This window comes from Athene noctua, chromosome 14 (assembly GCF_965140245.1).
Source record: "Athene noctua chromosome 14, bAthNoc1.hap1.1, whole genome shotgun sequence".
Classification (NCBI taxonomy): Eukaryota; Metazoa; Chordata; class Aves; order Strigiformes; family Strigidae; genus Athene; species Athene noctua.
In genome coordinates this window covers 9,562,209-9,583,294 of record NC_134050.1, presented here as the reverse complement: position 1 = coordinate 9,583,294, position 21,086 = coordinate 9,562,209, and the positions used below count along the sequence as shown (strand labels likewise).

Genomic DNA, 21,086 nt, shown 5'->3' with positions numbered 1-21,086 from the left:
AGATAAGCATGCTTGCAGTAATCTGCTACATTTAAATTTTCCTTATTGTTAAACCATGTTATTTTGAGTTATTAATACCATTCAGTTTTTCTATAAAATGTAATACCATATGACATTTTTACACTGCTATAATGTATGTGTAGTGGCTTTTGTGACACTGATTAGTCAACACTAATGAACTAGAAATATCAGAGAAACTGAAATCCACCTTTTGTGCTGTAGTTGCTTCTGCCATGATGACCAGGCTTCCCAGTGGTGTCCTGCTATTCCCTTGTGCTCCTCTGTCTGCTTCTATCCCAAAAGACTGCTAAAACTTCAGACTAGATATAAGGAAGAAAGTTTTTTATGATGAAGGTGGTGGAACACTGGCACAGGTTGCCCAGAGAGGTGGTAGATGCCCCATCCCTGGAAACATTCAAGGCCAGGTTGGACGGGGCTCTGAGCAACCTGATCTGTTGAAGATGTCCCTGCTCACTGCAGGGGGGTTGGACTAGATGAACTTTAAAGGTCCCTTCCCACCCAAACCTTTCTATGATTCTGTGAACTTGCATTTCTGGGCAATAGTGATATTATTTTGTGTCCATTCAGTGCTGAGCACAAGCTGTGAGTTGGACTCATGGGCACTTCAGGCTTGCAAGTATGGATTAATGATCATAGTTATGATGGTCGGGTGATGTGGTGGAATGATCTCTTGCTTTTGCATGACTATACATGCTATTCAGAGTTAATTTCCGGCAATATCTGAGTGAGTCTTTGTTGCTTATAAAACTGGAGGATCGGTGCCTCTTGGGCAGACTTAGCATCTTCTTGCATTGCCATTTGGAGAGAATGTTCATGACAAGCAGTTGGCATATGCTGCTGTCCCATGTCTGTCTTCATCAGAGTATGTTACTGGCATTGACTTACTAGACTCTGGTTTCCAAAGGTTTTATTACAGTTAACCCACAGAGTTTGGAATGAATCCACCAAGTGTATTAGGTAAAATAATGATAGTATTTTATTAACCCGATGCGTTTTATCCTAAGGGCTTTCAAAAAGCATTTTCAGCCATTCAGGTTAGCAGTTTGAGCAACACTGTATTATTAAGTGTTTGCAGAACTGAATCCCATAAACAGTTTTTACTGTGAAATAGTGGGCAGTATCTACTGCCTTCTGTGAGTAGGAAGACATTTTTCTGAAAGTGTTTGGGGAAGAAGCTGCTAATATAGCACATTTTGTCTTTTCCATGAGGTAGGTCTGCCTTCAGAGGTGAAAGTTTTTGCCCTACAGCAGCACAGACCTATACACACTTGAGCTGAATTTTTTTGTATAACCTGACATTTACTGTAATTTCAAGGAAAGCAAAATCTAGCAAATAACACACTTTCTCAATCTTTTTCTAAAAGAGTTCAGCTGAAGAAGATTGCATTTCATGGCTTTTTGATTTAGCATATTACTGGGGGGGAGGAAGAAAATTAAGTCAATTTTATTACTGGCTCTGTCTTATCTGATTCATCTGATGCTGCAACCTGGCTTTATCTGCTTTTAGTAAATACTCCTTTGAAATTGCTGCTTGGCCATGTAGCAATAATAAGGATTATGTAATAACTGGCTTTTGATGGCTCTTTCCAGCTTGAGCTGGATTTTCCTATGGAATGAGTCTGTAATTGTAAATGTGTGTGTATCACACGATTTGCTTTTTCTTTTCCATGTTAATTATTAAAATACAAATGTAGAAAAACACATCTTGGGAATGACTTGCTAGGTGGCATTTTAGCAGAGAAGCAGAAAGAAGATGTAATTTTTTTCCTCTACTTATAAAATAGATATAAACATTAAATTTCCCAATATGTGCAGTGACCATGGAAGAGGCTTAATACAATCTGTACAAAGTAGGGTAACCTAAAAATCTGAGTTATTTCTTATCTAAAGAAACAGGAGGAAGTAAAAGAATGCCGTGAAGCAGTGAAGTTGTGCCTGGGATGAATTTGCCTGTATGTTCCTTTTTTGCTTTCTGACATGTTTTGTGGTAGACTTTAATCAACTTGCTGGTGTATTCAGTTCAACACTTTCTGGCAAGCTGGTTCTTGCATAACAACAGATCCTTTTGTCATAGGAGTTAAGTTTGCATTTCAAAGCCGAGAGAGTGAGATGATTTAGAAGTGATTTGCTCACATGCTGTGAGGAAAGGACTTAGATTTTTTCCTTTTTTTTTTTCTTTTTTTTTTTTTTAATCTTGATGTCCATGCAGGTTTAGTTTAATCTGAAGGTATTCAATCATGGCTTATTCATGAATAAAAGTAGTTAGGTTTTAAGAATGCAGTTTTGTATGTTCATGAAAGGACAGTGTAAAATAAAATACAGGTCCTGCTTTTAAAATCATAAGGTTACTGGAAAATGAACAAGGCTGCCTATGGGCATTTTAAGTGTCAGTCCAGTATAGAGTCCTGCTAAGACAGCACTGCAAGACATGTAGAGACTAAAAGGAGGTCATTCAGTGTGGTAGTCTTCTCTTAATTTTGAGTTGAATTCAGTAAGCTAGTCAGCTCTGGCACTGTTTCATGGCTACTGTGTATTTCAGAACACCCATAGCACTACAAAATCTCTTGCAAGCAAAACTAACATTTTAGCAATGAAAATGTGCCAGCACTGTAATGCTTGCAGTGTACTTTTTGGATAATACTCAGCTAAATACATATTGTGTATTTGGATGCCTGTTGTTATATGTTTGTTTATTTTTAAAATATTAATTCCTCAAAAATATTTAGGGTAAAATTCTAGTTCCTTTGAAATGGATAAAATTCTGTTGGATTTCACTGAGGTGGAAGTGCGTTCTTCACACTTAAGATTGTTTCACAGCCATGCTACCAAATTTTTCCATGTAATGTATTCTACTTAATATGATTATTTTTAATTAACAGTATTTTTAATTAACATTTTATTAACATTTTAGTACCATACTATTCTTTTAAGTTATGCAAAATTGCACACTGCATGACAACAAATAACTTGCTCAGTCTTTAACTACTGATAGATAATTTGCTGTAGGTGAAAACAAGATGCTTTGTCTTTGAAGTGAAAACTTCTTAAGAGTTTTGGGAGGCAAAACCAGTGTTTGGGAGCCTACGGTTGGAATTTTTTTCCCGTTCCCTAAACAGAGTGCATTCCCTACAGCAGCAGCTGCTGCAGAAGTCTCTTTGTCATTGCCCAGCTGAGACACTGACCTTGTCCCACCCATCGTAGGGTACTTTCCATGAGGCTTAGGCACCAAGGGTGTGAAAAATGTTTAGATCTTAGTGCTGCATGGAGCAACACTTGAAGTTTAAAAACCTAGTTGTCAATTACTATTAAAAAATAGCCAGGGTACCAGCGTGAGGTGGGCCTTGCCAGGGAAGCTGTTGAGATTGCTTGGAGGGTTTACGTAAGGGACTGCACCCAGCACACAGAGCCTCCTACTTTCTGTGCTCTGGAGAGCATGAATCCTGTGACCTTAATACTAAGGCGAAGTCATCGTGGCAAGCCTTTGTTTAAACAGTGCTAAAATGATCAAGGGAATGATGAAGAGCCTCAAAGAAATATTGGCCGTTTCCCATAATTTATATTTTCAGATGCTAAAACTAGTTGTTGAGCAAATGTAAGGTATCTATTTTAAGATACTGCATGTCAATATCTGACTACAGATGGCTCCATGAATCATAGTTGGAAGAAGGAAAATGTTAGACACTAAGATATTGTTGCTAAGAGATTTTTGTACACAGTATGCTAACATGTGCTGGCAAATTTGGGAACAGTAGCAGCAGCATGCTTTTGGAGAAAAAAATTTCTGTGGTGAAGAAACTGTCTTCAAAAGACTATTTAAAGGATAGTAACATTATTGTGCTTTGTTGTATCAAGAACTGATGAAGATGAAATTGTCTTTCAAGCAGATAACATACAGAAAACATCCAAAAGGTAAAGCTAATCCTGCTATCCAATGAAATAGAAAGTGGAGACTAGAAAGAAAAAGAAGAAAAAAATATTCTTTGGGGTTTAAATTAAGCAAGTTTCAAGAAGATTAAAGGTGGTGGTTGCTGATACTTTGCCATCTACTGGACATCAGATATATTAATATACAAAGTTAGTTCCTTTCAAAATGCATAATATTAAGCTTGTATTACATTATATATAATTAAAATTGTTAAGAATTATTTTCTGTCCAGGAAAGAAGCATGCATGAAAATGCTGAGTATGACTTTTTTTACTTACAGTCTTTCCTAATATTACTACAGAGTAATTTAGGAAAGATGTCAGCATTTTATCATCCTGGTGGAGAATGTGGGTTATTTCTACACTTAATCTAAATATTGACTCACTATTACCTAATGAAAGAAATATTAAATTTTACAGCTTTTCTTTATGTGTATCTTATTCATCTTATTTCAGTGAGTTTTACTGAAACTTGAAGATGTTATACCTGAAATAAAGCTTCGAATTGATAAAACTAATTTTATCATTCATTTTATTTTATAAAATAAAACCTTTCAGTTCTGATATATTTTCAACAAAAACATTAGTGTCCTATTATATGTACAAAATATTACCCAACTGTAAACTTCTCAGAATACTAATTTGCTTCTGACACATTTCTCATTAGATTTATCACATCTCAACTTCAAAACCGGTAACTTTATTAAAAAGTTTTGCAGTGTAAATGTAAATATATGTCTCCATAATGTAAACGTATGTGTCTTCTTGAGGTCATGTTTCATGTCATCCATATTATATATGTATTCAGGAGCACTGTTAGAAAAAAGAGAGTGAATTAGTGATATTAATAGTATATTAATCAAGCATTTGGTTTTATTTTATAATGAGGTGAACTAAGACGCTTCCGCTAATTTTATTTTACAGTGTTGTAGCCTCAAATTCAAAAATCAGCTGTAATTAATACAACTACAAAATGTGGGATGATACTTTGCCCTTTGATTTTTGGAAAGTAAAATACAGAATTTGTGATGATTCAGCATTTCTATTTGGGTTTATGTAGTTATGTAACTGTATAGAATTTTCCAGCTGGTTCAGAAAAAAACCCCATTTTGTTGTATTGAATTCTTAATGTCTTCTCTAATTGAAAATTGCTAAAGTCTGTGTTGGGATTTGAGCTCTGAACAATGCTTGCCAAATTGTCACATTTTGCTAAGGTATTACGAAAGAATGTATTTCCGAAGGGAAACTGAGTTCTAGGTATGTTCTTTTATTTACTGAATAAATAAACATACCTTCATGTGCAAGCTCTCTGAAATTGCGTAAGAAACCAGTAGTGTTTGATCAGTACATTTTTCTCCCACACCTATGGAAGAGAAATTTGGAATGCAGATTGCTTCTTGCTTTTCCAAATTGAACTCCATCTGTACCACTGAAGAGAGTTAAAATCTACATGCTGCTCGTATATGAGAGCAACTAGTGCATATCGATTTAAGATTTTTTTTTTTTTTTTTTTTTTTTTTTTGAGTCTTCAGAGCATGCTACGTGATTTTGTGTCACTATCAGGGATGGAACCTTGTGGTGCTGTGTGCTGCACGGGTATGCACAGGAGTACATGAGAGGAGGGTCTTTGTACTTAATCACCTAAATTTAGCGTTCTTATGTCCTTGTGGATGACTGCTGCATACCTGATGGTACGTTGTGACAAACTTTGAAGTGGCTTTAGACTCCCTAAAGCCTCTACCTCTTTGTTTTATTAGGGAGAGCTTTTCTTTCGAGAGGACACAATAGAAATATGTTGAAGTTGAACTACCTTGCCTTTTCATTGCCCCACAGGAAGCACCATTAGATTTTCATATCAAATTAAAGAGGTTCCTGTCTCTGAAGGTTGTGGTTATAATGGAACAGTTTAGAGATTGTCTTGCTGTTGAATTATCACCTCTTGATATTACAGCTATTGGGTGAATTGTTGCTATGATTTTTGTCTGGAAAGTTATGCTTATTAAAAATGCTATTTTTTCTGGTTTTAATATTAAGAAAACACATTCTAGTTATGACACATGGAAGAGCTTTTCTGGCAGCCTTTTCATTAAGGAAATGGTCCCAACCATTCCTTCTAAATTCGCTTGTGTTAATTTCTCATGAGTCTCTGCTGACTGTGAATTGTATTGCATAATAGCAGTGACTGCTTGAGTGGTGTTTCTTCATTGTTAAAATAGTGTAGTTCTCAGTGGTACAATAAATAATTTATGATTTTATAAGTCTGTGATTTAACTGGAAGGCAATTTCTGGAGAGTCTTACAGTGACAGTCTCATTTGCAGGGTTGTGTCACCTCTTCCTTTAAATTCCACCTGAAGATGGGAACTCGTAGGGTAGATGTACCTCAGAGTATCTTGTATGGCCATCTGCATTTCTGCTGCTTGGCTGAACGGAGCAGAGTCAAGACTAGAGTCACGTTTTGTCCTGGGATAGTGCTGTCTCCTTTAATGTGTAGTGCCATACCTGAACTCATTGCAATTTCAAGCTTTCTTGAAAGACCATCATTTACTGAGCACTGCTGGGTAGCAGAGACAATGGAAGGGTGGAACATCAGCCCTGAAGGGAAGAATAATGAAATGTACTTTCATCCGGAAAGTGAAATTGTCTGGAAGAGAAGAGAAGGGGGAGAAAAAGCAGGTGGGGTGTGCTGACTGTTTTATCATGCACTGCTTACTGTGAATTGCAGCTACAACTGTGCAGCTTCCTCCGCTCTCTGTTTAGGCAGAGCATTTTAAAGCTTTATGTCTTGCCTTGTCTAAAATTTAAGTGTGTGCAGAAGGAAGTGCAGCAGCCTTGATTGAGAGTGAAATATAAATGAACTGAGAGATGTTCCTGGAACTGGGAGTTGTCCTCGCTGCCGTGTAGAAAGTTTGTCAAAGTTCATTTGGGTGCATTTAAGAGGGAACAACTTCAATTTCTGTCTTTTTTGTATTGTTTCTTATTGGGTGGAGCGGTTTGTTCCAAAGAGCAGTAATGTAATTCAGTTTTGATGCTTGCCTTTCAGGGACTAACCTATAAAGCTCTAAAATTGTGTTTGCTAACAAGCTACAAAGATCTTGCTCTAATTTAATATAACTTCTACCTGTGATACATTTCAAGAGCAGAAAAAAATCAATTGTGAAAGGTTAGTGACAGGTAAAGTGTATATGTAATTTCTAATTTCCCGAAAGGAACAAAACACTGTATTAATCACAATCTAAAGATCTAAATACTTGACTGTAAGTAATTGATATATTGAGAACTGCATGTATGAGGCTAAACAGAGCTGTTGGTGAGTCAGTGCTGCTACGTATATCTGGTCCAGAGGCTGAAAACATGAAACTCTGATGCACTGAAACCTGTAACTGGACATCTGTCACATTTACACAAAGTAGTCTTATTTGCCATTATTTAAACTAAATTTCTTTGAGGAAAATTTCTTTTCAGGAAAGCAGAATTAACTAGATGCATCAAATGTTTAACCTGAATTGACTTCTGAAAGCCAACTTGAAAACTGCCTGTATCCAGAGGAAACAATTCTGACTGTAAATATCAGAAAACCAGAGGATGAGAATAATGCAATGCCAGGACAAAGAGACCCTTGTAAAGGTGCCTGACCAGTTAGGAGGGTTTTGTTCTTCTTCCAGTGCCCTACGCTGAACTAGTAATCGTGGGGTGCCACCGTATCCGGCCTGCTCCCCCCCCCGAGTCTGCGTCAGGGCTACTTCATTCATTCAAGTTTCTACTTCACTGAGCTGTCACTTAGTTACCATCCATAGCAACTAGCCAAGTGTCAATTAATCTCCTTCCCTTCTTCACTAGATGGGTGGCAGAGCATCTGGCATTGCCTGGCGTGGCAAATAGTAAGGCACTGTAACCAGTTGCATCATTTGAAAGAAACATCTGTCTGTGAGACAGTAAGTGAGACGATGGGGCGGCTGTAACAAGCTCTGCTTATGCCAAGGCAGAGCAAATATCCGTATAAACACACAGCTTCTGGCCATGCTCTGCGTTACGGACCCTGACAGCGACAACCAGCTTTCATCTCCGCTCCGCTGCCTTGCCCAGTGAGTCGTTAACCCCATGGCTTGGTGCTTCGCAGCCCTCTGCGTGTGTCTCAGCAGTGACCTGTTTCCATGACTCCATTAACTTTTTGTTACGATGACATTATGAAGACAGAGTGTTGTGGAAACAGGAGGTGATACCGCCAGTCTAGATGCATGGGTTTACCCTACTTTCTTTTTAATCTGTACAGGTTATCTCCTACTAAGATACGTCCTCCTGTTTAGCTGTACTTTCTGCTCACTTCCCTGTTGTATGTACTTATTCAGGCCAGTCATGTATGTTATCAAATGGAATTTGAAAATAATCAGGTGCCTGTGGGGTCATTTAAACTTACAGGGGAGGAAGCTGATAAATGATTCACTTCGGTTACTGTAATTCATATAAAATTGTCTCTAATGATGATAATAAAACCTCAAGAGGGTTTCTGTTCTCTGTATTGTACAGTAGACTATATGGCAGAGATCCCAACCAAATGTCAGTGCAGCAGCTAAAGATCCTGGCTGGGGTCTGCACGCACTGTGCTCGAACTACTTAGTCATGCTCTTCTTCTGGACTTGGACTGACACCGTGCTGTGATGCTGGAGGTGCAGTCTTTCTGATTCTGGAGGTGATGCAAAGTAAATACGCTCTTTAAAAATTTGGGGGGGGGGGGGGGCAGTGAAGCAGGTTTTAGTGGAAACTGTAGACTGTAGATGAGTGATTTTTAATTTTTTTTTTTTTTTTTTTAGAAGATGCATAAACAGGTTTTACCAGGTTTACAGAATAATGTGACTAAGGACATGCAGATTTTTGATGTAAGATATGTCTTGTCTGTGGCAAAAGGACAAAATAAAAGGACATTTTCTGCAGGAATGAAAGAACCAGAATTACAGTAAGACTGCTGTATATGCAGTTTTTAAAGAGCCACAATTTCTGAAGCTTCAGCAGAGTCTGTAGATAGCCTCTAGCTGTAAAGTGCTACCTCCAGCCTTTCATGGTAATATTTCATGTCTGTAAACATGCATGTGATGCATTTTGATGACTGGAATCCAGTTCCTACTGGAATTCGAAGAAAACTTTCACTGTAGTTTTGCTGGCTGTGCTACTTTTTCACTGCCAAGAAGAGATGTCTTGTGATCAAAAAAAACCCCAAACAAAACCTTCTTTCCTGCCATAACCTCTCAGTTGGAAATCTGGCACTTGACTACAGAACATCCTGAAAAGCAAAATATGGCTATTTAAAGCCATGTAAGTTTTGAAGCGTGTAGAGAATAAAACTCCAGTATTTTCTGCAAAGATACTATATATTAGTTGTTTTTTTTGTTAAAGTACAAAGAAACTTAGTACAAATATAGAGCTTCAGTTCCAATTTAGTTTTCACCTTAATAGAGGGGAGACTTTGCACCACCTTAATTTGGTTCAAGCCCTGGATCCTGCAGAAACCATTCACTTGTCCTAATGCATTCATGCTTATAGTTTTATTTGAACACGCTATAACTTGGGTTCAAGATCCATTTTGATGAGAAAGAGGCTGTGGTTGCTGTGCGTTGTAGTTTGCAACTGTGAAAATTGAATGAGTATAATTTTGTATCTTTCCATTTTTTTCTCTGACTTCACTCTCCCACACTCTTTACCCATCAAATTCAAGTGAAGTACATTGATGTTATGCCAAGAAATATTTGTACTTTTAAACTTCTTCTTGCTTTCTTTAGATCTTAACATATTTTTCCTTCATTTTTGCTGTTAGAATTTTACATACTGTTTTTAGCGAATCGAAGTAAATTAAATGGAGAGAAATGGTACCTTGAGCTTGCTGAATCTAGTGCAGGAACAATTCTCTGTCAAGCTGTCTCTTAGCTATCTGGCAATATCTTTTTTCAAGTAATAAAATGTGTTTATCACTTCAACAGCATGTTTATACTTGAGTTTTAAAACCTACTCTGTATTAAAAATTCTTTCATTTGAGTAACATGGCTGCTGTCTAGCAAACTGCCTGTCACTGGTGAATTCCCTGTTTGAATTTTACATGCTAATTAGGGGTAATGTTGAAGAAAGGTGTTATTTCTTGCTTATAATGTGGAGAAACCCCCTGATCTACACACAAATGTTGCTTTTATGAACCTGAACCAAGCCAGGCTGCGGAATGTGAAGTTAAGAGAGAAAGCTTTTGTACAGCTCTGCTGTTACTTTCATAGTGCTGTTTGCCAGGGAGACTCACGTGTTACACTTTAGAGGCTGTGCAGAGGAGGCTAGGGGCCAGATTCTGATATGTTATTCATGCTGAGAAGCAGTTTCTTTCAGGACTAGTTCCTGGAGTAAGGGTTGTCTTACTACTGGTTAAAATAGTAATTTTCAGATGGATAATTGCTCTGTTGGTGATGAAGTGGCAGTGCACCGATGTATCTCTGTCTCTGACCTCCCTGAACTTTGCAGATACTATGGCCTGCAGAAGTCTTATGACTTATCTGAGATGAAACACTCTTTATTTTTTCAACTATGGTCTAAAATCAGAAGTGAGATTAAGTTGAACCAGTTATTGATTCATAGTACTGCATTTTGTTTCCAAGAATCCATCTATGTTTGATGTAACACAAGTGAGAAGTGCCCAGAGCAAAGCATTTCCTGTTAATAGTGTAATGAGAAAATAATTACATGATTTTCACTAGTAAGTATGGTGCTATTATATGTGGGTTAATTATTTAAAGGATAAAAATGATTATACTGCACATACCATGCTCATGGCTGCCTACTGAAGATTATTTTAAAACACAAGTATACGCATATTGACTGTAACTGCTATGTGCTGTACAAAGATGGAATAGAATTTTTGCCATGAAATAGATACACTTGAAATGAAAAGAAAACATAATTACTGTATTTAGCCTCTATGTTGGATAGAAATTTTTAACAAAACAAGAAACAGTTTGCCAAGAAAAAAAAGATGAAACCTGAAAAATGTTAGAAAAGAAATAATTGGGGGAAAAACTGGATTCAGGGCATAAACATGATAAATGGTATGCTTGTTTGTTTGTTTTAAACTTTGCTTGGTAATCTGAAAGAGTTATTCTGATGATTATTATACTTAAAATACAGTGATTTTTTTTAAAAGTCTTGCTTGTACTTTCCTAGCCAGTAGACTTTACAACCTAAACTAAACCAGTCTGTCTCTCTTTACAACTACTGCTTGCTTAGGACCAAAAGATAAATTGGAGATGACTTCACTGTGTTTGAAACAGTTTGTTTAAATCTGGGTCCTTCTGCAAGGATTTCCAGGGCTTCATAGAGAAGGGATTCATGAGTAGTAGCCTGAAGCATAAGGACCAATACAATTGGAGTCTTGGGTCTAAAGGAAGTCCTTAAATGAAGTCACCAGGAGGACTGCAGAGAGGATATAGGAGTATGATAATCTGACTTTCAACAGTCCCACTAGTTTTAGTTCAGAGAATTGCAGTGAGGTCTTTTTCCGAAGACAGTGCACCCATACCTGTAGCAAATAACTGTCGTAATACTGTGTTTCAGTGAGGCTTCTTCCAGTGTTGCAGTAGGATGTATGGCAAGTCCACTCTGAGCCATACATGAGATGCACTAATGGCAGCAGGAGACAGTGTAAATAATCGATGCTGAAAGAAGAGTGCAGAAAATATGTGTAATTATTTTATTTTTAGGGGAAGTGGATGTAATGGCCATGTCTCATGGTTTAAGCCTGCTCTGTGTCTGCCATTTAAAGCAGATTTGGAAACTCTTAAATACTTATTACTCAAGATCTTCTGTCTGTAGCTTGTCGCTTGTGTTTAAAGTCTTCATTTTTGAGGATTTCCATATTAGTTTGTTCTGGTTAATAGTAAATAAAATTGTCCATTCAATTCCCTGTGATGAGTGCAAAAATAAGGTCTTCTGCTCATTGCGCTAAAAGATACCACTCACATTAACTGTACTTCATACACATTAACTGTGCTTCATACACCTCCTGAGACCATTTCAGCACTTTAGACTTTACATTTTTCTTCATCCCTGAGATTTGTGGAGTGGTACAAACCAGCCCATAATCTTGGTCATCAGCTCAAGAGGTTTCCCTGAGTTTTCAATCATTTCTTGTGACTGACAGCAGCCCTATATCCAGGGAAGTCCTTAAATAAGATTTAAAAATTTTTTTTTAGCCTGTACCCTGTATATGCAGAAGCTTCTATGAGAAAGGGGAGCCCACCTTATCCCTTTTACCTACGTTAGGAAAGCCACAGTGCCATTAGGAGAACAGTGTCTGTTGTAATATAAAGCTGCAAAATGGACCCAGAAAAGGCAATTGCTCAATGTTCAGGGCAAAACTAGGAGAAGAAAAAGGGAGGAGGCAGCAATGGCACAACCAAATCACTTTCCATGCATCCACTGGAGATTTTTTTTTGAAGTGCATTTAGATGAGAGTTTGGAATAGATAGTTACACATCTGTGTTTGACAACCGGGAAATAAATGAAAAAGAAAATTATTATTTTAGAACTATATTTATTAAAACACTTTGAATTCTATACATATCCATAAACTTTACCAGCTTCACTTTTTTAGTATTTTTTGGCGTATTAGTGGTACCTGAATACTTGTAGTTCTTGGTATCTCTTCCCTGGCTATCCCATGTACATTCATTGTAGCTCCTGTTTTCATTGTTCAGGTAAGTAGCACAGCAGGAGCAATTAAAGGGAAATAATATCTTCAATGTGTCTCACCTACCCTGCTCCTGTAGCATTCTCCACACATCTGTACAGCTCCCAGAGCTTTGGGGATGGTGTGTTTAATGTTCACTGCTGGTTTTGACTGCCACGGCATGAAAAGCCACAGCTCTTCTAGCAGTCTCCTGAGACATCCATGATCACAGCATCCTTAGTAAATGGGGAACAGGGGCACTGGCAGTGCTGCTTTTACAAATAGATTGAGATCTCATTTCTTAGTGTTGTTTCAGAAAGGTATTGCCTGTAGTAGTTGTGGAACAGAAGTAATAAACAGTTTCTCTACTTTGTGGAATGAAAATATACTTGTATAATGTTTGTCAGTAATGTGACATGCATATTTTCCTACTTAATAAGTGATGATAATATATTAATTGTAACTATTTTGCAATCCTTTAGGTGGCTATAATAGCGGGAAATTTTGAGCTTGCTGAATATATCAAGAATCACAGGGAAGCCGATATTGGTAAGCAAAATATTTTCAGACACTGAAAACAAGTTATACATGTTTAAACCAGAATTTTGCAAAGATATTAAATCTGATTTCACACAAGATATGACTGATGACAGTGTCATTTAAGGGAGATTTTAAAAGTAATTTTGCTATAAAAAATGAAGACAGGGAGAAAGCTGAAAGGATTTCAAAATATGTTCTGAAAAATGAAAATTTGATAAGTAATTCAAAAGAGTGATAGATGCTTTGTAAGTGTAAATTAATTAGACAGTTTGTAACAGATTAAATACACATCCACATACCTGCAAGAGCCAAATTGGCTCTTGCAGGCTGTCTTGGCATCAGCCTAAAGTAGCTCTCTCAAGTAGGAATAATTGGTCAGAAGAAGATAAAAAAAGACGTTTCTCCACAATTGAATGAATAGATGGCATAAAGTGTCTATCTATATCCATAAAATGTCTCCTCTCACCAAGTTTGGTGTGTGGCATTGGATGAGTCTAGTGACAGGTGTTAAGGGCCCTTGACAAAATACCTTAAGGCTTTTTAAAGATCTTTTTACATAGAATGTTTTGCCATTAAAATGAAAACCATTTTCAAATTATAAAAGTGATTTCTAATACAGTACAATTAAAATTAATTAAAATGCTTTAATTCAGCTTAATTAAAGTTGCACAGAAACAACCTGCAGTTGAACAATAAAAGGCATTCCTTTTGAAACAGGAGGATCTATGTAGTTGTCCACACTGATTTAACTTAGTGATGCAAATCTATGACTTGATAGTATCTAAGTTATGTGGAAAAGTAGGCCAGCTCACATGAAACTTAAGACTGTGAAAGAATTGGTCTGAATTAAGGCATCCTTTCCATTTCCATTCTTGGTTGCATATGATCTGCAGGGATGTAGCTGAAAATTCTGCACGGTAACGTGAATTCTCGTAGCACTGTGATACTTTTAACTCCTTGCAGTATGCATTGAGAAATCTGAGGACACATTGCATAAAAGTTTTGCATGAAAGTCATAACTTCTGCATAAAAGTTTGTAGCGAATTTGGAATTTTTTTTACCTGAGATAGTGTGATAATTCCTTTCCATGTAAGAAGTCTTCATCTTTCTGTGTTTACAAACAGTCCGGTGTAAAAAAATTAACTAAAAATGAACCAGATATTCCTAATAGGGTGAGCATCTTATTGTTTGTATTTACATATGGCTGATGGTTTTATAACTTTGTGAAGATGTTGAAATGGAAGGAAATGGTTGTTTAGAGTCAAATGTTCCCTTTATTTCTGCCATGTTAATTCTTCGTATTTTGGCTTGTGTGTAGAGTCAGTGCAGGGCAAGTACTGTATATAGTATAATATACAGTATTATGTTTTATGTTTCTCTACGTGGATTTTGTTCCCTTAAAAATGGTTGTGTACAATAAAAAAATAGTGAAGGAATGACTTGCTAGTATTAATTATGCATACACACAGTAAGAGTAACTGTAAAGTAAAAGTAACACTTATAGTACACTTACAAACAGTAGCCTCTAAACTGATTTTGTAAAACAACATCGATGTTAATGTCATCATGTTTTGGACTGACCAGTTCTACCAGTTCTGCACTTTTTTCCTTTCCCTTGGCCAGTGCGGGTTCCAAGTTATGTCAGTGAGTGGGAGAAGTGAAATGTAGTTATGAAGTAGGTGGATGAGACTCAGTCTAGAAGACAAGTGATAGCCACGTGCCTGAGGCTTTAAGCACAACCTATTATTGCTGACTTCAAAAGTCTTTATGTAGGATTTGGTGATTTCTAGAAAAATGCTTAGAAAATATTTTATAGGGGAAGATTCTCCAAATTTTCTTGATGCCTTCACTTTTCCACTGAGAAGTAGAAATACTGGTGCTTCCATGATTGGCTTAATTTTTTTGCAAGATGGTGGTGGTTTGTGCAAAGCTATTTAAATTAGTAGATTTGTCTTAAACAATAAGCATTACGTTATGTTGTTTCCTCCCAGCTAATTTAATTCAGCCGGACATTTGTCCGTTAAGATTTATTACTTTTTTTTAAAAAAAAAAAGTGAAGTCATTGAAATGTCGTTCTGGAATGTCTCCCTGTTAAAAAAACAAAAAAAAATTAAATCAAAGAACAATATCCGGAGCAGAAAACCTGACAGCTAGTATGATGGTGAATGTGCAGAATAATGTCAGCACTTGAACTTCAACAAGTTGGCTTTTATTTATCTTACTTGTCTGGTTATCTGTAATTTTGGATGTATTCCAACATGTATCATTTGAGTAATGTATCTTCTTAGAGCCGAGAGGCAACAGAGTGGGAAGGAATAGCAAAGAGCTTGAGAAATATCCTCATGAAAAAAGACAGATCATACTATGAAGTCTCTTGAGAAACATTTCAGTTTTGGTCCCTCAGAAAGTGTGTTTTTGGTTAGATTTTGAATTTTGATATTGAACGAGTTCATAAAACCTTATTATTATTTTAGACTCATTTAATTACTGTAATTACTTTGTATTTTGTAATTATTTTAGACTCATTTAATAATTAATAAGTTACAACTGTAGGAAATTCTTTGGAATATGTCCAGCTTTGGGTGGGTCTCTTTTCTATGAGGTTTATGCTGGTAGATGATGAACTGTTCAATCATTTAATAGTAAGCTTGTCAATAGTATTCATGATTATTCGCAATAATATTCATTGGAAGGAGACATTGGTGATGCATTGGGAAAAACTCCATGTTGCTCTTGATTCATCGGGAAAAAACTCCACATGGCTTTTGGAAGATTTCTGACCTAATCTTTTAACTTTGAGTGATCATGCACAGTATCTTTAGCTATAGATATTTTTCCAATGAAAGCCTAATATACAGCTAAATAATATATGTGGCAAATAATATTTTTTTCAGAAATGTTACCTACTTTCCTAGGTATGTCGTCTTAAGGGTGAGAAAATTTTAATTGGTAGTAGTGATTGGAGGCTGAACATAACAGTAGTTTCAGGAGCAGGTTTTATCTGGTGACAGAAACAAGTTTTTACATTTCTCAAACTGAAGTGTCTGCAAGATGAAAAATAATATTTGCTTGCAATCTCTAATCTTACATAGTGAGGAACTACACTATCTGTGTCCATCTGTTTTGACATGTGCTAATTAACATTATTCTTAGATAATTTTGTTGTCCCAAACTATTGCAGTAGGAAGTCACTTGTACTCTCAATGCAGAAGGTATTATGTGGGTGTCTTCCAGTTTGTCAGTAGTCACAAAGCTGTTTCAAGTAATGTTGCCAAAACTGCAATTAAAAGGATCTAGCAGCAGTAATGTAGTGCTTGTGATTCATGGTCCTGTGCCGTGCGTTGTGGTGAATGAGCTGCTTTGTTCAGTGGCAGAGATCATAGCTCAGCCTCCCCGCAGGAGGAGGGTATCGCTGCCTGCGGAGTGAAGGGATGAGTCGGCAGCGTGCCAACAGCAAAAGCACTACATCTCAATGCGCTGGTCCACAAAGAGCTCCAACATCAAGAAATATATATGCTTAAGTGCTCAGTATATCACTTATTATCTATTCCACCTTTGCCTGCCAATTATATTTCATCAGCATTTAGAGTAGAACACCATTTTAAAGCCGCACGCGAAGTCTGGGATCGTTCAGTTAAGAAGAGGCTGAATTGCATGTCTTAAAGGGAGCCTTTTTGTCCTTTTGTCCTTTTTGTCCTTTTTTTTTTTTTTTTTCCCCCCCCTTGGCCTGGATCTGAGCCAGACTGTAGTGCTAAGACTATACCCATTGTAGAAGATGATGGAAAACCAGCTCAGATGGAAAATGACCAGGGTATCCTCTAGCAGTAGAAAATTCTAATTTGCAGCAGAACTACTAAATCTTTGTTCTACAGATCAAATCCCGCAGAGATTTTTCTTCCTTTTTATTTAATTAGAAAGCACTTATGTTAGACAAATGTGTTGAAATGCTGAAAAACTAGACATATATAAAATAAAATTCTTTGCAATAATCGTAAGACTTCAAACTGTGAAAAGAAGAAAAATGCAAAAATAACTGTTTTAGAAACAAAAAAGGCAAAAATAATGACCCATGGAGTAGTGTGACATCTGACTGTAAGAGAGGGATGTTCTTCTAAGGTGTGATGTGTCTGGTTATCTCACCCAGATCTTGCCAGATAAATGCACCTACTTAAGGCCGGTGTGAGTATACATGTTTAGTCAGAGAGGCAGTGCCTGTGTTTCCCTTTTACAGAAGCAAAATAGATTAAAATTGTATCCAAACCAGAAGATGTAGGTGCCATTGGAGTCCCTACCTAGTCGTCTGAAGAAAAGAGAGGAGACTTTGCCAGTAAAGTCTCAGCTACATAAAATTGTGTTATAAAGGCCACTCTGTTGACTAAGCTGAGTGTGTTTCAAGACAGATAAGGTCATTTAGGGTTTTAAAACCATCAGGAGGGATCAGAGCTGGTAGATGTATCCTGAGGCAGCTCTGAGCAGCGGAAGAGCGTGTACCACAGTGGTCTTTGTTTGCAGAGCAACAGTCTTCCCTCCCTCCACATCAGTTCTTCAGTCTGGAGGAGCCTGATTTCTCTCACATCCTCATTCTGGATGGGTGCAGCTCTCCATCTCTTGGATGATTTCACAGTGGAGGCTCAGGATGAAACAAGGGGTGATCCATGCAAGGGAGCCTGGCAATTCAAACCCCCTGTTCTCATGATTGATCTACAGTGTGTAAACGTTCAGGCAAGGTTGCACTAAGCAGTTCTGTTTCCTTTTGTCTGTAAGCCCTTGTGTCTCCCAGCAAACTGGAGTTTTGTAGAACCTTCTCCTTAGCCACAATACCAGAATAAATATCTGTTGGTTGTTCTGTCCTATTAAAAAATTTGGCCTTTTCCTCTGAAAGTTCAAAACTGTGTGGGTTCTCTCACACATGCTGTCCCTTCTTCTGTCAGCAAGTTGATTCTTCCTTACCTTGCTCCTTTCCCCACCATCAATTGCCAATTTATCTTTCCATGGCAGGTAGTACATTGTATCAGGTGTCTGGGTGACCAGTTTATTGAAACCGTGGTGTGAAAAATATTTAGCACAGATAACTTGTTTTGGCCTGGTGCTGCCATTTTCAGAAACAAACTGAGAAGAAAAGCCTTGCAAATGATTCCTGTGGTCCAGGCACAATAAAAGACACCTCACTGTCAGCAACGGGGAAAGTTCACATTGGTCTTATTTCAGGCGGGTATGATGCAGCTTTTTAAAACCAATCAGACATAAAAGGTAAAAGATTCAGAGAAGAGGAAGAAAGGATATGAGTAAAAGATTAAAAGCAAGGTCCAGATTTCATTGTATTAATTTCTTTTCTGAGTTTCTGAACATCAGTGAATCCCTTTTGTTTTCGTGACAGATGTTTGAAATGTGAATGAGAATTTTTGTATCATTTAAAAAGTAATCCTATTTGAAACAAATTAAAAGAGTATTTTTCATAAAGCAAGAAAACCTATTACCATAAGGTACTTAGAAACTTGTTTTACAAGCAGTATGAAATACTTAGTATAGCTTCTCAGATTATTTCAATTTATCATGCCCCTAAATTAGTTTTTTGAGGAATTAGAACAACATCAAAGTAGCTTATTTTAATTATCACTTATTTTGAGAGTCTTTGGAACCCAGATGTCTATTGCAGCTCAGTGACTGTTGTTTCACCTTCTTTTCTACGTTGAGGAAGACATTACATATACTCCTGATGTCTAGCAGTTACACATCGTTAAAAAATAATAATAAGATCCCTTTTTGAACTTTTTTTTTTAACTAGCTATAGCACATTTATCATTTATTTAACTTTATGCATTTATTTATTGCAAACTAAGAGAAAGTAATGGATTAAAAGATGTGATGAATAGAAAAGTTAATCCCTGATTGTTTTCATCCAGCCTGCAGCTGTCTGTGAGTAAATGAGCACAGCAGATTTAGGAAGCATTTGCTGTACAGAATTTACTATGGCTTCTATAGGATGGAGGTACAAAACCCAATCATATATATAAGAATATTGAAGCTTTCATTAGATACAGATATGCAGATATTAAGGATGTTACAAACTGATAGTCCTTTGACTTGGATATCCTATGTTTAAATCTCTCTTTTGCCTTGGTTCTTTGTGATGAGATGAATTTTCAGATGGATTAAATGACATGGGTTGTTCTTCTTCAAGTGAACAAGGTTTGTTTTATATTGTACATCTTGTCCTTCAGCAGCTCTGAAGATAGAAGTAATAGGATTCTTTTGTTTTATTTTTGTTTGCTTTTTGCTGTGGCAAAATGAAACACATTGAGCTGGTGTGCGAGTTTTTGGTAGTTGATTAGCAGACTAACTAATACTTGGATACTGTTGCTAGGCTTCAAGTCAGAGTTCCTGTATTCCTCTATAATTATGCAGAGATATGTGTGTGTGATGGTTTGTCTGTGCTTTCACATTGAGGTTTGGGGTTTTTTTAATATTGAAAATCTGCTAATATGATAGGCTTATCCTTTAAAATATACATATTCAACACTAGGCAGTTGTTTTTAAATAAAATGTTTTTCAAGTTTGTGTAAAAGCATTTATTTTTATTGTAATTGTGACTGTAAAGATCTTAAGAAACGTGCATTTTATTGTAGAATAAGCAAAACAGGTCTTTCAAAACACAGAGATATTAGTTGATTTGTGGTAAAATTGCTTTTCTAACCCATTTTCTTTAATTAGATCAGAGTGATTGAGGTCAGCAATCTTGGTTTTTCAGCTGCATTATTAAATACTAGCCTGGCCAATGAATATTCTGTTTGTTTACTTATTTGTTTTGGTTTGGGGAGTCATTTAGTAATTTTGATTTTCATAAATCAAATGCTGGCAGAATAATTCTCAAGTTAGGGGAAAGCATATTTAGAGAGATAAAAGCAGAACCAAGAAAAGGCAGTAAATCAAAAGACTTAAAAACCTACAAAACTGGCAGCAGCATGCAATGACTTGTTCTATTTTTATCACATGTTACTTAATAGAAGCAAAAGGGACACAAGCATGTATTATAGCCCTGTGTATTTGTCATTTGAATGTGAATAACATTAACCTGTTTCATATGATAGCAGGCATTTTAACATGGATAAAACATCATATAGGTGTAATCAGGATGGCAAAGACAATGAAATCTTCATTGTCCACATTTTAAATGCATGTTGTTTGGCAGATTCTCATAATCTTATGTTCCCTTTTGCAGTTTCTTTCAAATACCTCTGCTAAATTAATAATTATTTCTCATGTCCATAGAAAAAACACTTTACATTAATGGCTTTTATGCTGGGTTACAACCAAATGAATATTGATTGGTATGTTAATCTGTTGCTAATATTTATCTGTTTTTCTCTGAAGGGTTGCGGGGAATAGAATGTCGTATGCTCAGTCTTGCTGTGTGGTAGGAAACAAATTGGAAGACTGGGAACTGTGATCGGTTAATGTAATTACGTACCAAAATGTAAGACAGAGCTTGAAAAATTTACCGTAGTTTTCTTTTTCCCTTTGATCACAAGTAATTTTCTTCTGTGTTGTGCAGGAACTAGGTTTATTTAAAAATTTAAACTTTATTTTCCAAAATTGATTATTCTTGTTGGCCTTTGAACTTTGGTATATTCTGTGTCTATAACATGGAACTGCATGCAGAGCAGTGCAAATTATGTAGTGCATGGTCATTGCCTGTGATTTCTTAGGCTTACTCTAAATTTTGAGCAGGAAAGTAAGGCGAGAATTGATGACATATGTAACAGCTGACATAAGTACAGTAGATTTCAGAATGATTTGGCCCAGTTTTGTAAACCAGTCTGTAGTGTGTCCTTGCCACCTGCCAGGTAGACAACGATTGCCACAGCAACTCCTGTTAGAGTTTGTTTTACAGATGGAACAAGAAGAACC

General features: G+C 36.6%; 1 protein-coding gene across 4 annotated transcripts in view; it reads left to right on the top strand.

The window, feature by feature from the left end:
* The window catches only part of SHANK2 (SH3 and multiple ankyrin repeat domains 2), a 362,639-nt gene that overhangs the window by 70,750 nt on the left and 270,803 nt on the right, over positions 1 to 21,086 (top strand). For all 4 annotated transcript variants that reach the window (XM_074918532.1, XM_074918533.1, XM_074918531.1 and 1 more), the window contains exon 12: positions 13,121 to 13,187. In XM_074918532.1, the coding sequence (XP_074774633.1) occupies positions 13,121 to 13,187 (67 nt within the window). The remainder of the gene's footprint in view (positions 1 to 13,120; positions 13,188 to 21,086) is intronic.